The sequence below is a fragment of the Camelina sativa genome, chromosome 5 (genome assembly GCF_030686135.1).
Source record: "Camelina sativa cultivar CO46 ecotype springtype chromosome 5, ASM3068613v1".
Classification (NCBI taxonomy): domain Eukaryota; kingdom Viridiplantae; phylum Streptophyta; class Magnoliopsida; order Brassicales; family Brassicaceae; genus Camelina; species Camelina sativa.
In genome coordinates, this window is record NC_141884.1 from 6,670,747 (window position 1) to 6,685,175 (window position 14,429).

Here is a 14,429-nt window from a genome sequence, read left to right on the forward strand (position 1 = left end):
TTACCTATTTATTAAATTTTAGTTGTGATTAATACAAAATTCTTTCAGCATAAAAAAAAAAACAAAATCACACTTGTAGTTTGCTACAACTTCTAGTGCTATTGGAAGTATGTATAAGGTTTAGATTGATTTTATGGTTTACACCGGTTAAGTTAGTATACCACATTTGTATATATCACACAATCGTATAGTTTTGTGATTAAGAAATAAGACAAAGATATTTCGATAATCTCTAACAAACTTCTTCTTCTTCCTCTCTCTCGAATCGTAATAAAGTGCAATTTTCAAAAGAGAATCCATCGGTTCAGACCAGTGTTGGCGTAAAAGAAAAAACATTTGTGTAAGCCGAAAGCAGCAGAACTGCAGAAGTATAACACGCGTCGAGCCGAAGAGAAGACACTCGAAGAAACAGAAGAGAGACACGTGCGGAACACGTGTCAGAAGCAGCCGTACAGATTCTTTGCCTCTGATCATGGGCCTGGACCTGGACCTCTCTTAGCTTACATCTCCCATTGGTCGAAGATAACTTTGGACAAAAGATGTTGACCTCCACCCCTCTGTCTCTCTTCGTGGGTGAACCATAAAAATAAATACAATCTCTCCTTTTACCGCCTCTCTCTCTCACACCATTTCATCTCTCTCTCTCTCTCCCTCAAAAACTTTTCTCAGTTAAAAGTTCTCCGGCGGCTTTAAAGCTATGTGAAGGAGTGTGAACCTCTAGAACAAGAAGCATTAATTCTTTCAGTTTTCCGGCGGCGGAGGAACATAAAAGCCACCGGTTTTTGGACTTACATATTTCATTTTCAGGTTCTCACTTTCTTGATTTATTTATTGTTTTTTTCAAGATCTTGGATTATAAGAACTGTTAGAGGAAGTTTATTTCTTTTTGTATAGTTTAAACTCCTACTACTTATTTAAACAGATTAGTTTGGGTATTTGCTTTTAATTTTGGTTTATATGGTGAACTGGATTTAATTTAAGGATGAGTACCCAAGCTAATGAATTATTTTAGTATTGTTAAATTAAGCTCTAATTATCTTTGTGTTGATAAGTTTAGCTTTAAAGAAGAAAACGAGTGGGGTATGATATTTTTTCCTCTTTTGGAAACGGAAACTTTATTGAAATGTGTAATTACTAGTTTGTTTATTGCTATATTTAGTATCGTTTGTCGCTGTCATGATGTCGACCGTTCTTCTTTATTTTCACGTGGACCGACTTAATTATCTTTTTCTTTTCATATGTTTTTTTTTTTAATTTTTCTTAACGTCATTTATATGTTTGGTCAAAGTAATACGACGATTTTAATTTATAAGAGACAAAATGGTTATAATTGTCGTCGTGTGATAACGTATATGTTTCAATATAGTGTGAATACAGATGTTAATTGGTCATTGTTTGTGTGTATGTGCAGTTGTTAAATGGTACTTAGAGAAACAAAGATGATGTCAGAGAGAGAAGTGGAGTCGTCGACGGCGCAGACAAGACAGAATGGAGTAGGAGGTGGTGAGAATCATCATCCGTTTTCTTCGTTGGGACGACAATCCTCAATCTACTCACTGACACTCGACGAGTTCCAACATGCTCTATGTGAGAACGGCAAGAACTTCGGGTCTATGAACATGGACGAGTTTCTCGTCTCTATTTGGAACGCAGAGGAGAATAATAACAGTCAGCAAGCAGCAGCAGCTTCTCATTCTGTCCCGCCTAATCCCAATGGTTTCAACAACAACAACAACAATGGAGGCGAGAGCGGTGTTGGCGTCTTTGGTGGTGGTTCTACGGGCAACGAAGGGGCTAATAATAGTAACAACAATAAGAGAGGGATAGCGAAGCAGCCGAGTCTTCCTCGTCAAGGCTCGTTAACACTTCCAGCTCCGCTTTGTAGGAAGACTGTTGATGAGGTTTGGTCTGAGATACATAGAGGAGGAGGTGGTGGTGGAGAAGGAGACAGCAATGGACGTAGTAGTAATAGTAATAATGGTCAAAACAATGCTCAGAACGGCGGTGAGACTGCGGCTAGACAACCGACTTTTGGGGAGATGACACTTGAGGACTTCTTAGTGAAGGCTGGTGTGGTCAGAGAACATCCCACTAACCCCAAACCTAATCCGAACCAAAGCCAAAACCAGAACCCTTCTAGTGTTATACCCGCAGCAGCGCAGCAACAACTCTATGGTGTGTTTCAAGGAACCGGTGATCCTACTTTTCCTGGTCAGGCCATGGGTGTAGGTGACCCATCAGGTTATGGTAAAAGGGCAGGAGGAGGAGGGTATCAGCAGGCGCCACCGGTTCAGGCAGGGGTATGTTATGGAGGCGGTGGTGGGTTTGGAGCAGGTGGCCAGCAAATGGGGATGGTTGGACCGCTAAGCCCTGTGTCATCAGACGGATTAGGACATGGACAAGTAGATAACATAGGAGGCCAGTATGGAGTGGATATGGGAGGGTTAAGAGGAAGGAAGAGAGTAGCGGATGGTCCAGTGGAGAAAGTAGTGGAGCGAAGGCAGAGGAGGATGATCAAGAACCGCGAGTCAGCTGCGAGGTCTAGAGCAAGGAAACAAGTACTAAAGTTACACCTTTTTCATTCATTTGATGACACTTATGAATGTTTCTTGTAGAAGAAAAGCTAATGGTTGTTTGTTGTTATTTTGGGAAGGCCTATACAGTGGAATTGGAAGCTGAACTGAACCAGTTGAAAGAAGAGAACGCTCAGCTAAAACATGCATTGGTATTTACTACATCTCGTTAAGAGCTCATTCCTTTGGTGAAACGGATTACAACAACTAACTTCTCTTATGTTTTGATCAGGCGGAGTTGGAGAGAAAGAGGAAGCAACAGGTAAAAAGCTATGAGCTTACATTTCTAAAGATGGATGAAGTATTATATTTTGGTTCGGAAGAAGACTACAATGGTCGTTGGTTTATTATGGTTGCAGTATTTTGAGAGCTTGAAGACGAGGGCACAACCGAAACTGCCGAAACCGAATGGGAGATTGAGGGCATTGATGAGGAACCCGAGTTGCCCACTCTAAGCAAAACAATAGGAAGATGAAGTTGTCAAGACACAGAGCAAGGGTAAACTGATGGTCTCTAGGTTTGTTGTTTTGTCTTTGAGGAATGAGGTTATAGAATCTTTACTTTGATGTTTTCGGTGTTGGTAGGAGGAACACATTGTCTGATCTTCTTTTACTACTGTTCCTTGTGAACAAGAAAGTGATTCTGTGTTTCAGACATCATAAAATCTTTGGGAAATATAACAAGTGTTCTGTCGCCAGATTTGTTTGTATTAGATCCTCTGCACTACTACACCAAGTCTTAATTGGAATGACACTATGTGCAAGACAAAAGATACTCAGAACATATCAACATAGTTCAACAAGAGATTACTTAAAACTCTAGATCCAATTCATTAAAATGCTGCGTTCTTTTCCAACATTCAAGTTACATTCAGTAACAACAGAAGGTTAACAAAGATAGAAAGCAAGAAACTAAAGTAGAGGTGAGAAAGATAGGCTTCATGTTGATTTGCCTCTTGCATTTTCTATGAAACCTAGTGGGCACTTCTTGAGTTACTTAGGGTATTCATTTCCTCTTTTACCTGCAACAACAACAAACCAACACAACAAGAACAAGAGAAGCAAGTTGAGTGATAGTGATTGAATATAGGGTAAATGAGGTTGAGATCAAGTGAAAGAATCGTTTACAAATGCTTTCCATATAACCTGCTGGTTCCAAGAGCCTCTTTCATCTTTCGTTTCATGGCACCTGCATCGATAGAGAGCATTAGAGGATTCTCATCATCCTGCTTCGGGAGAGCCTTGAGATCGTCTTCCGTGTTGGTTTGGGCGACTCTGTAAGGCCTGAAACAAGCATAGCAACCAAACCATCCATAAGAAACTTTCTAGAAAGATGAGAGTTATACATATTCTTCAAAATGCAAAATCCTGATTCAAGTTTCAAGCCGAGAGATAAAAAAAGAACACATACCAATCTACAATATACTAAAATGTTCTAATGCCACTCCATCGAAAAAAACTAGATCTGGCTATGAATCCGCAAAAAAACTAGAGAATCCAAAACTTGACCTTATTGATCCGTACAAATCAAGCAAACACTAAACCCTAGAAATTTCACAAAGCGAGAGAGAGAGAGAGAAGCGACGAAAATGCTTACTTCCCTACACAACGGATGTGGAACTCCTTGGATTCTTCGCATTTCTTGACGGATTTACCGCGCCAGCCCTTCGTCGTCTTGCACACCTTTCTTTCAACCTCCGTGGTGGTGCAGTACCCGTTGGAAGTGGAGTCTCCGAGCTGCTGATCTGTGAAATCGTTACCAGCGTCGGAGGAGGATGAATCTTTTTTCCACAACCAACTCATAATAGCTCAGATTCGTGATGGTCTTCTTCTTCTTCTTGTGTGTGTGAGAGAGAGTTAGTGAGAGTGTAAAGATCTTCTTGAAGAAAAGACTCTGTTTTTTTTTTTTTTTTTAAACTGGGCGGCCTTAACCGAACCAGAGGCCGTGGTTTGGTTTTTCTAACTATAACTAATTTAACCACACTCAGATTTGTACCCACTTTTTTTTTACCATGCTTTCCTTGTGGTTTTTTATTTTTAATTAGTTATGTCGAAATCATATTTCGTGTAGTAATTTATATAACAAAATGTCAAAACATTATAAATATCACAATATGTGCTCATTAATCATTTTGTTAAGTTGAGTGAGTCTGGGCACTTTACTTGTAAGAACTAGCCAACTAGGAACACTTCAATAATTTCAAAAATATCATAGACGACTTCTGTACTTTAATATAAACGATTATTACTTTAGTTTAGTTTACTTGATTTTTACTTGGGCCAAAATATTATGACATTAAAAATTATACTGTAATACATTTCAACATAAGTGCAACTCATTTCTTTTGTTTGTCAACGTGCAATCCAGTTTTTTAAGGAACCAAATTATGGCGACATTATGATTCATTCACACTGGATTATGTAGAACAATCTTATAGTATTTTATTACTTAAAAGTAATAAATTATAGTATTTCATATAGAAGAAACAAAAGTCAACTAGCTTGCCCTATAAATAACCCTATGCTTTCGTATGGTTTAGCTACAATCTCATAAATTTCTGCTCTATTGAAAGAAGAAGAAGACTCATATAAAATTAACTTCTCTGCAGAAAGCAAAAAGCAAATAAAGATGGCCAAGCTTATCATTAACTTCTCTGCTCTCTTGATGATCGTCTTGTTGGTTTCTAATGGTAATTTAAAGATTTAATTAACTTCCTTTGTCCTGGTTAATCTATTTATATCGATTTGGATGAGGAAAAATTAATGTGAGAACGGTTTAAACCAGGACTCCCAAAGGCGGAAGCCCAAACATGCTTTAAAAATGAAGCTCAGGAGGGTGTGTGTCTTCAAGTTGAGGGCGGAAGTTTGTGTGACCTTCTTTGCAAGACAAGCGACTTAACTTGGTTCGGGCTATGTGAATTGGAAGAGGACGAGATTCACTGTCACTGCTACGGACCTTGTTAAGTATATCTGATCATCCGGACGCAATACCAAATATGAAAGGTCTGATATGTGTGCTTTGCTTATGGTCAATGTCACACATCTACATGTGTACGTATTCCATGCTTGTGTGTGTGTGTTTTTATGGCGTTCAATAAATTTGTATCAACACCGTAAATGTCGCTGGTGTACTCAATCAATGTAATACAAAGATTGAATTTGAATATTATATGTTTGCTTTTGTTGTTCTCCTATATATATGTTCTCAATCTATATATGTGTGCTTACCGACAATATATCCGCAACCCCAATGGGATGCAGCGTACTAACGTATAACCACATTGGGCTTGTTCGTTTGGCTGTCGCAGGTACCTGTGGTTGTGGCAGACGCAGGTATGGTTGTTCGTTTGCTTGCCGCAGGTACCTGCGTCATGACGTTGCGGCAAACGCTACGACCTGCGTCTAATATTTTTAAACGTTGTTTCAATTCAGCAATTAAAAACATAAACACAGCCGCTGCCGCTGCCGCTGCCGCAGCCGCCAGCGTCAACCAAACGAACAAGCCCAATAATTGTTAAGAGTTCGATAACTCGTTTGAATGTTAGAAACCTAGCTAGACTTTTTTCTAATAAGTCGTTGTGTAATCAAATTAGCCAAAGCAAAGAATATTTAATTTCATGCATTAATCAATCAAAACGTGAACAAATTTTATTCTCTAGAGAACTCTAATTAACCTAAACTTAAAAGAAAGTAAAATCCAAGGAAAGCTCTAATCAAAACCATTGCTAAAACCAAATGGCTTTTTTTAATTTACCACCACAACTTTCTTGTAAATATTTAATTGTATAAAAGCCATTTAACAAATTCACACCCAAACAAATCAAACTAACAATTTTTTTTTTAAAAGTTTTTCATTCATGTCCCAATTTTTTTTTTTTTTTACCGATATGACAGTGAAAATTAGAACATAAAGCATTTTTTTTTATATTAGTAATTATTATTTAGTGTGGGGTTTAATGAAAAGAGATATTTAGTCAGAAAACACCAAAACCCTCCGTTTTGGCTTTTGGGGTTTGCTACCATAGTCCATACCTTCCTCCTCCTTCAATTCACTTTTTTGTTTTCTCTTCTCTTACCTCTCCCAATTCTTCTGCTACTCTCAGGTTTCTTCTTCTTCTCCTCTGCTTTAGCCTCAGATTTCGTTCTCTTCGAGTGTCTTCCCTTTGCAGAATTACCCAAAAATCGAACTTTTTTCTCGTGTTTTCTTCAATCTCTTAACCTTGTTTTCGAGTAAATGCTGCAAAAACTTTGCAATACCCATCTTTAAAATTGAATTTTAGTCAATTTGTAGTATTAAAGTTCTCCTCTTTCATGCTTTCGTTTCGATAATTTGTAAGAAAAAGCATTTTTGTTTGATTTTATTGTTTTTTTTTTTGGGGGTGATTTCTCACTTCTTTTATCGTTGTAATCTAATGCTGTGTTAAAAATGGAGCAAAATGCAACTGGGTTTTGTCTATGTTTACTTTAAGAATGCAAATTACACTGCTTTGTGTATTGTAAATGCTAAAAAGGGTTTCGTTTATTCTCTTGTTTGATTGAGAGCTTTTGGTTTGACTTCTTAGCCTTTCATGAAACAGGTCTTGTTAAGGGAAATTAACCAGTGGAATTGGATTAGTCTTTGGTTCTGGAGTTTGTAATTTCCTAGAGCGGTTAATATGGCAACCTACGTTTCACCGTGTTTCACTCCTTCAGATTCTCGGTTGCTCACTGTTCTTAGAAAGAATGTATTACCAGAGAATCTTTTAGGCAGGTTTAACTCTTTCAGAATGATTGAGAGTAAGAAAAACAGACTTGTTGTTGCTGCTTCTGCTCAGAAATCTGAATCTTCTCCAATTAGAAACTCTCCACGGCATTTCCAAAGCCAAGCTCAAGATCCTTTCTTGAACCTTCACCCGGAAATATCCATGCTTAGAGGTGAAGGGGTCAACAACACAATAGCCAATCCAAGAAAGGAAACGTCTACTACTGGACCTGTTACTGAGGATTTTGAAGAGCCATCTGCTCCGAGTAATTACAATGAGGCCAGGATTAAAGTTATTGGTGTGGGAGGTGGTGGATCAAATGCTGTGAATCGTATGATAGAGAGTGAAATGTCAGGCGTTGAGTTTTGGATTGTCAACACTGATATCCAGGCTATGAGAATGTCTCCTGTTTTACCAGATAATAGGTTACAAATTGGTAAGGAGTTGACAAGAGGTTTAGGTGCTGGAGGGAATCCAGAGATTGGTATGAATGCTGCTAGAGAGAGCAAAGAAGTTATTGAAGAAGCTCTTTATGGCTCAGATATGGTCTTTGTCACAGTATGTCCTCAAATCTTTGCATTCGTTCTTCTATAATTATAAACTTTGGTTGTAGAAAAGGGGGTTTCAAACCAGTTTATGTCTGTGTCATTTCTGAATCACTTACTTCTTGTTCTCATATGTCCAAAAGTCAATGTCACTACCTGAGCATTGATGCTTGCATGTCTTTGTCATTTTATAGGCTGGAATGGGTGGTGGAACTGGAACTGGTGCAGCCCCTGTAATTGCAGGAATTGCCAAGGCGATGGGTATATTGACAGTAGGTATTGCAACAACGCCTTTCTCGTTTGAGGGTCGAAGAAGAACGGTTCAGGCTCAAGAAGGGCTTGCATCTCTTAGAGACAATGTTGACACGCTCATCGTCATTCCAAATGACAAGTTACTTACAGCTGTCTCTCAATCTACTCCGGTAACAGAAGCATTTAATCTAGCTGATGATATACTCCGTCAGGGGGTTCGTGGGATATCTGATATCATTACGGTATGGCTTTATAATGTACTTCCTGTGATCATTTTTATGTCTGGTATATGACTTATCAGCTCTCTTTGTCTTTGCTTTGTAGATTCCTGGATTGGTGAATGTGGATTTTGCTGATGTGAGAGCTATAATGGCGAATGCGGGTTCTTCATTGATGGGAATAGGAACTGCAACAGGTATGCTTGGAATTATTGATATTTGATAAGCTCTTTTCGCTCAAACTGCATAAGCACAAACACTAGATGTGTATCAAAGTAGTCTAATAGAACTAACGAGCTAGTAGATTTGATGTGGCAAAGAAACCAGTATAAAGAGTGAGGTACTCAAAGTGACGATATAATATTTTATGTTACTCAACTGTTGTGCATCTATGCCATGATGTATTAAAGAAAGTCTTGAACTTCGTTTAGGAGTGGTTTTATTTTGTTTGTTTTATACTGATTTTTTCACGTCACTGGTAATCAAACAGGAAAGAGTCGGGCAAGAGATGCTGCACTAAATGCGATCCAATCACCTTTGTTAGATATTGGCATTGAGAGAGCCACTGGAATCGTTTGGAACATTACTGGTGGAAGTGACTTGACATTGTTTGAGGTTTGTCTCTCTTTCTCATCTTTGTTTCTTATCTCAGTATGGATAGATCCATAAACAATAATTGGAACTTGAGAGACCCTTTGAAAGGGTGTAGAAATCATTTGGAGTCTTCCTTCCATAGACAAGTTAGAGCAGAGCCTGATTTTTCTTCATCCCCCTAAAATGCTCTATAGTTTTTATACACTTTGGTCTTGGTGTAGGTGAATGCTGCTGCAGAAGTTATATATGATCTTGTCGATCCAACTGCCAATCTTATATTTGGCGCTGTTGTGGATCCAGCCCTCACCGGTCAAGTATGTCCTTTTGATTTTTCTTCTACTAAACTGATATATAACGTCTAGAGATAGATAATTGATGTTTTTCGTTGGGTTAAAAGGTAAGCATAACCCTGATAGCTACGGGTTTCAAACGACAAGAAGAAGGAGAAGGACGAGCGGCTCAGATGGCACAAGCGGATGCTGCCTCAGTTGGAGCTACAAGAAGACCCTCTTCCTCCTTTAGAGAAAGCGGTTCAGTGGAGATCCCAGAGTTCTTGAAGAAGAAAGGTAGCTCTCGCTATCCCCGAGTCTGATCACTATCCTGCACGCTGCAACAATAACAGAAATGTGTCAACCGTACTGCCTTCTCTCGCGGATACAGCAAGATGTTTTGATGTATGAACACGAATCTGTGTGGGTGTGTGTATATGCTCTCTCTCTATCTATCTCTGCCTCTGGTGGTGTTCTTTGATAGGTTATTTAGAAATGTTATGTCACTTGTCAGAGAAATAAACATACTTATATGCATTATGATTATGAAAGTTTTAAGCACAAAATTGCCAAAATCAGTAATGTTATCTTTTAGTGAGATAAATTATACTAACTTTGTTTTCATTCTTCGTTCAGTTGATGTTCTTTCTTCTTTTTGTGGCTCTTGTGTTTACCTGCAATTGGTACGTGTACCATAACATGAATTCCATGTTACATTCCAGAAACGGTATGAAAACATGTCAGAGACCAGCAGAAGAGTGAAACGTCTATTAAACAGCTTACAACAGCCGGACTTGCTTTCTCGAGATTTTTGCCAACACATGACAAGCCATTCATCTAGCCATCCATCAATCTATTATATGTAAAGATGTCAGGCAACATATCGTTACAACATCACATTCATTAGAACTTCTGCTTCCTTTCTTCTCCCTTATTTCGTGAACCCACCAAAACATGGTACATTGTCTCCTCAGTTTCATATCTTTTGCTTGATGCCAAAAACCTCGTTCTATTTGCATTTTACAATTAAAGGAGATTATATATATAGTTTTGAGTTTAAAAAAAGAGGATTAAGCTTTAGATTTTATAATTAAGCGAGATTATGTGTCGGTTTGTTTTTAACTAAATTAGTATTTTTTTAATGATTCTTTTTGATATGATTTATTTACTTAATTTGTAATTTCTATTTAAATGTAATATGAAATAATGCATTTTTATGGGTTAAAACAAAAAAGATGAACAAAAGGTGAACCTGATATCATGAACTTTATTTGGCTGAGGAATCCATTATATGTATCAGCAAATTAACTGTCTCGTTAACGTTGGTATGGAAGCTCTCGGAAAAACCAGTGATGATGGATACAATGATAAGGGGTGCATAAAATTTGGGGTTGGGGATTTCTATTATGAATTTTAAAATAATTCGAATTTATATTAAAAATGTAAATTTTTTACTGAAAAATATAAATAATTTAGATATTTAGGCTATTTCCTGTATTATGAATCTAAAACATAACTAACATCTTGTAGTTTACAATTATAATTTAGGATATCATAGTGATGATAAAATATTTTATCTTGTGAATATTAATTATAATTAATAATTAATAATTATATAAATCGAATAAATTGTAAAAGTAACCAAAATTTTAAAATTTAACTAGAACAGTCTTTTCTTAACAACGTATCTAAAATAGTTATGTTAAAATAAGTTTTAAGATAAAAGTATTTTCCAGAAAATAGGTGATGTTTTCTAGTTAATAACAAGAAAATAGAAATTACCTCGGAAAACAATACTACATTTGTCAATGTTTTGGCTAAAGCTTGCATCTTACAAAATTTATTTTTCTTTATAATAGTTTTAATGTTTAAATTTAAAATAATTCAACCAATCATAGAAATTACTTAAATGCATTTAAATATTCATTAAAATAATATACCTTAAAATCCTAAAAATACCTATAAAATGCAAGTGATGGAGTAGAAAGTTAGAATTTAGAAACTAGATTATATCATAAATTTTGTTATCCTTATTTTCTTAATTTATATGTCTTAAAACAATGAGTGCACAAAACAAGAACTAATTAAAACACTTCAGAAAAAATTACTAAAGTATATAAACGATGGCACAGATATTCAACTGGTAATTATCAACAGATAGAAATTGACTTCCGGAAAACAATAGTATAAAGTTAGACCCCAGATTATATCATAAAGTTTTTTTTGTTTTTCTTATTTTATGCCTGAAAATAAGAAAGGGGTGCAAAAAAGAACGGTCATGACTCATAACTGAGAGATTAACAGAAGTTTATTGGAGAGGTGATTTCTAAATCCGTATGAAATTGTAAATTCTAAAAATTAAAATAAATGGATTTTGAAATAACATGTTTTATCCTAAGATTTGAATCCTTTGATTTTACACTTTTAAATCCATTCAAATCCATTTAAAACATAATGTGGATTTTGAAATCCAAAAACAAATCATTAAATGAATAACATGAGATTATAACAAGTATTTGTAAATCATAGAACCAATAACACATAACTTTGATAAGTATTTTAAAATCAATGATTGAATAACACATAATTTTTGTTTGAATTTTCAAGTCCATTAAAATCATAGAATCAATAACCCCTCTAAATCATTACAATGGAATTTAGTAATTTATACGGTGGTGTCAGCTGACCTCAAATCTCTATATGTGGTGGGTTCGCCCTAGTATATAAATACTGTATATCTATCTGAGTTTTGGTTTGATAGTGGTAATGTTTGATTATCCAAAATGTATGTATAGGAGATTCAATTTGATGTTTTTAATTATCTGAACATTCTTTCTTTGGATCCGGGTAGCCACAATGTAAAAAAAAAACAAGCATATATAAAAAAATTGTTCATGACGTTCAACTTAAAAATATTGGTTTAGCACCCTCAAACCTTTGGTAACATCATCAGCGTTTTTTTTTAATCAATTCCACAACTTTTCACCACATCTTCCAACTCCTCAAGTACTACACTTCCTTCTATCTATTTAAGCAAATGTAGCATTACTTTCCTCATGCAAATTTATAGAAAACAAAAATATGTTGTTAATTGTAATTTGAACCCACTGTTCCATGAATTCATACTAGAATTTTATATTTAAAATAAAACGAACTCATCTCCGCTATACTCAATTAATAAACAAAAAATCTTGCGTTCTTAACAATGTTAACATAATTTAAATGTTGACAAACGTGTACATAAAAGTCAACAAATGTCTCACAACAAAGAGTGACAGTGCACCATGTGAATGGCACAGAGTTATTTGGCAACTGAAACTTGTCTCTGAAGTAAAGAATTTTCTGCAGAACGCTGCAGTTGGTTCACTCTCTGTTGGGTCAAAATTATCCAAAAGAGGTATGGAATCTAGCACCTTTCACGGTTCCACCTAGCTTACCACTACTCATCAGCTACTTAAAGGAACCAGTCGCCTAGTGAGCCTTCCCCCCATCAGGTTTAGCTTTGACTCCCTTAGCTCCATGGATCTTGTGGAATCTACGGAAAGCTAGGAACCTTCTTTTCTTTGAAGTTGTATTATAAAGAACCCAACTTGGTTTTCATTTCATATACATAGCTTGGGTCTAGTTTACACAGGTTACAACATCCGGACTTGCTTCCTTGAAAATTTTCCGCCTGCGCGGGACAAGCCATCCATCAATCTATTATATGTAAAAATATCAGGCAGCATATCTTTATCCAACATCTCGTTCACTAGAACTTCTCCTTCCTTTTTTCTCCCTTCTTTCGTGAATCCCAAAACCAAAACATTGTACGTTGTCTCATCGAGTTCATATCCTTTGCTTGACGCCAAAAGTCTCAATCTGTTTGCACCAATCGAATGACCAGAACTGCAGAGATCCCGAAGAAGCAAGTTAAAGGTCACACTATCGGGAAGTACTCCTGCATTCATCATCTTCTCCATAAACCCTGATCCTTTCTCTGTTCTTCCTGATTTCCTCAACCCTTCAACAAGTGTAGTACAAGCAATCAAACATGGGGTTTGACCTTTCTTCCACAGCTCCTCCACCATCTCCATTCCCCTATCCACCTTGTTTTCTCCACAGAGTTTCTCAACCAAACTACCGTAATCAAACTCACTCGGTAAAACCCTCTTGTTCGAAAGATCCATCACCAATCCACAAGCATCATCAACCCGACCTTCTCTACACAACCCATCAACCAGAATCTCACAAGTGGCTTCCGAGAATCTACAACCTAGCTCAATCATCTCATAAGCCATTTTGACACCTTCCTCGATATTACCCCTGCTCAAAAACCCTCTAATCAGAGTGTTGAAGCTAACCACATTCGGTTCACAACCTTTCTCCTTCATCTCCCTGAACAAATCCAATGCCAAATCAAACTTAAAACTCCTGACGTATCCATTGATGAGAATGTTAAACGTGCATACATCTGGCTTTACCCTTTCCTTCCCCATCCTCTGATAAAACCTTAAAGCCTTATCCATATCACCAGATCTCACATAACCATTCACAACAGTGTTATAAACCGCAACATTTGGTTTACCATCGATCAATCTCTTCATAGTATCAAACCCTAACAAAGCATAATCCATTTTCCCAGCTCTACAGTACGCATCAATGGCGGATCGGAAAATAGATTCGAGCTCTGGACAAGAGAAGATACCTGAGGAACAAGGACACGGATTCGCCGCAACGAAAGAGAGGAGACGGTGAAGATCGTCGAAACGGTGCGTGGCGGCGAGTGATCTCGACATCCAGAGGAAAGAATCGTGATCGTGGCGGAATGTGTCGAGTGTAGCTGCCCAATTGAAGACGGCGAAGTCATAATGAGTGAAGAGAGAATGGTGACGGAGTTTCGAACGGAGGAATCCGAGGAGAGTTTGCGGAGTTAGGGTTTGGTGGTGAGGGAGATTGTTCTCGAGGTAATTGACGAAATTGGAGTGTTTGGGAGATGGAGAGAGAGTAAGAGTCGGAGGAATTGAGGTCTCCGGGAGTTTTGGTGGAGGATTAGGTAATCGGTAAATCTCCGGCGACGCCGGAGTGATCGGCGCTGGGAGATGTCTGGGCTTTGTGACGAGATTGATAACGTTCTTCTTGTTCCATCTCATCACTCTGTTTTGTCAAACAAATCGAAAAAAAAAAAAAAATCGTAACCTTTAACGGTTTTGGATTCAACCAAACCGGAATAAACCGAGATTTAAACCGGTTTCTAA

The 14,429-nt window shown here is 37.2% G+C and overlaps 5 protein-coding genes across 6 annotated transcripts; 3 read left to right on the forward strand and 2 right to left on the reverse strand.

Moving 5' to 3' along the window:
- Positions 1-200: 200 nt before the first annotated feature.
- LOC104785906 (protein ABSCISIC ACID-INSENSITIVE 5) lies at positions 201-3,270 on the forward strand. Its single transcript, XM_010511192.3, has 5 exons — positions 201-807; positions 1,412-2,558; positions 2,654-2,725; positions 2,806-2,835; positions 2,933-3,270. Exons 2-5 carry the CDS (start codon positions 1,419-1,421, stop codon positions 3,026-3,028), a joined length of 1,338 nt encoding a protein of 445 aa, XP_010509494.1. The 5' UTR covers positions 201-807; positions 1,412-1,418; the 3' UTR covers positions 3,029-3,270.
- A 109-nt stretch (positions 3,271-3,379) lies between these two features.
- LOC104785907 (fra a 1-associated protein-like) lies at positions 3,380-4,595 on the reverse strand. 2 transcript variants are annotated; one of them, XM_010511194.2, is made up of 3 exons: positions 4,170-4,595; positions 3,719-3,856; positions 3,380-3,594 (listed from the first exon to the last, which is right to left on the reverse strand). In XM_010511194.2, the coding sequence occupies exons 1-3, from the start codon at positions 4,373-4,375 to the stop codon at positions 3,591-3,593; spliced, it is 348 nt and encodes a 115-aa protein (XP_010509496.1). In that variant the 5' UTR covers positions 4,376-4,595; the 3' UTR covers positions 3,380-3,590. The 2 variants fall into 2 exon arrangements, with proteins under 2 accessions (XP_010509496.1, XP_010509495.1); XM_010511193.3 differs by having other exon boundaries at positions 3,701-3,856; positions 4,170-4,537.
- Positions 4,596-5,129: 534 nt separating this feature from the next.
- LOC104785908 (putative defensin-like protein 203) lies at positions 5,130-5,763 on the forward strand. Its single transcript, XM_019245744.2, has 2 exons — positions 5,130-5,262; positions 5,358-5,763. Exons 1-2 carry the CDS (start codon positions 5,202-5,204, stop codon positions 5,534-5,536), a joined length of 240 nt encoding a protein of 79 aa, XP_019101289.1. The 5' UTR covers positions 5,130-5,201; the 3' UTR covers positions 5,537-5,763.
- Positions 5,764-6,527: 764 nt separating this feature from the next.
- On the forward strand, positions 6,528-9,767 carry LOC104785909 (cell division protein FtsZ homolog 2-1, chloroplastic). Its single transcript, XM_010511195.3, has 7 exons — positions 6,528-6,675; positions 7,150-7,872; positions 8,054-8,353; positions 8,436-8,526; positions 8,820-8,944; positions 9,145-9,237; positions 9,321-9,767. Exons 2-7 carry the CDS (start codon positions 7,228-7,230, stop codon positions 9,513-9,515), a joined length of 1,449 nt encoding a protein of 482 aa, XP_010509497.1. The 5' UTR covers positions 6,528-6,675; positions 7,150-7,227; the 3' UTR covers positions 9,516-9,767.
- A 2,556-nt stretch (positions 9,768-12,323) lies between these two features.
- Positions 12,324-14,371, reverse strand: LOC104785910 (uncharacterized). Its single transcript, XM_010511196.3, has one exon. The coding sequence runs from the start codon at positions 14,322-14,324 to the stop codon at positions 12,828-12,830; it is 1,497 nt and encodes a 498-aa protein (XP_010509498.2). The 5' UTR covers positions 14,325-14,371; the 3' UTR covers positions 12,324-12,827.
- Positions 14,372-14,429: the final 58 nt, after the last annotated feature.

Coding starts and splice junctions, on each gene's coding strand:
- LOC104785906 (XM_010511192.3), top strand. CDS start 1,419: ATGGTACTTAGAGAAACAAAGATGATGTCAGAGAGAGAAGTGGAGTCG. Junction 2,559..2,653: donor GGTCTAGAGCAAGGAAACAA/GTACTAAAGTTA, acceptor TATTTTGGGAAG/GCCTATACAGTGGAATTGGA. Junction 2,726..2,805: donor CTCAGCTAAAACATGCATTG/GTATTTACTACA, acceptor TGTTTTGATCAG/GCGGAGTTGGAGAGAAAGAG.
- LOC104785907 (XM_010511193.3), bottom strand. CDS start 4,375: ATGAGTTGGTTGTGGAAAAAAGATTCATCCTCCTCCGACGCTGGTAAC. Junction 3,857..4,169: donor CACATCCGTTGTGTAGGGAA/GTAAGCATTTTC, acceptor TGCTTGTTTCAG/GCCTTACAGAGTCGCCCAAA.
- LOC104785908 (XM_019245744.2), top strand. CDS start 5,202: ATGGCCAAGCTTATCATTAACTTCTCTGCTCTCTTGATGATCGTCTTG. Junction 5,263..5,357: donor CGTCTTGTTGGTTTCTAATG/GTAATTTAAAGA, acceptor GGTTTAAACCAG/GACTCCCAAAGGCGGAAGCC.
- LOC104785909 (XM_010511195.3), top strand. CDS start 7,228: ATGGCAACCTACGTTTCACCGTGTTTCACTCCTTCAGATTCTCGGTTG. Junction 7,873..8,053: donor CAGATATGGTCTTTGTCACA/GTATGTCCTCAA, acceptor GTCATTTTATAG/GCTGGAATGGGTGGTGGAAC. Junction 9,238..9,320: donor ATCCAGCCCTCACCGGTCAA/GTATGTCCTTTT, acceptor TTGGGTTAAAAG/GTAAGCATAACCCTGATAGC.
- LOC104785910 (XM_010511196.3), bottom strand. CDS start 14,324: ATGAGATGGAACAAGAAGAACGTTATCAATCTCGTCACAAAGCCCAGA.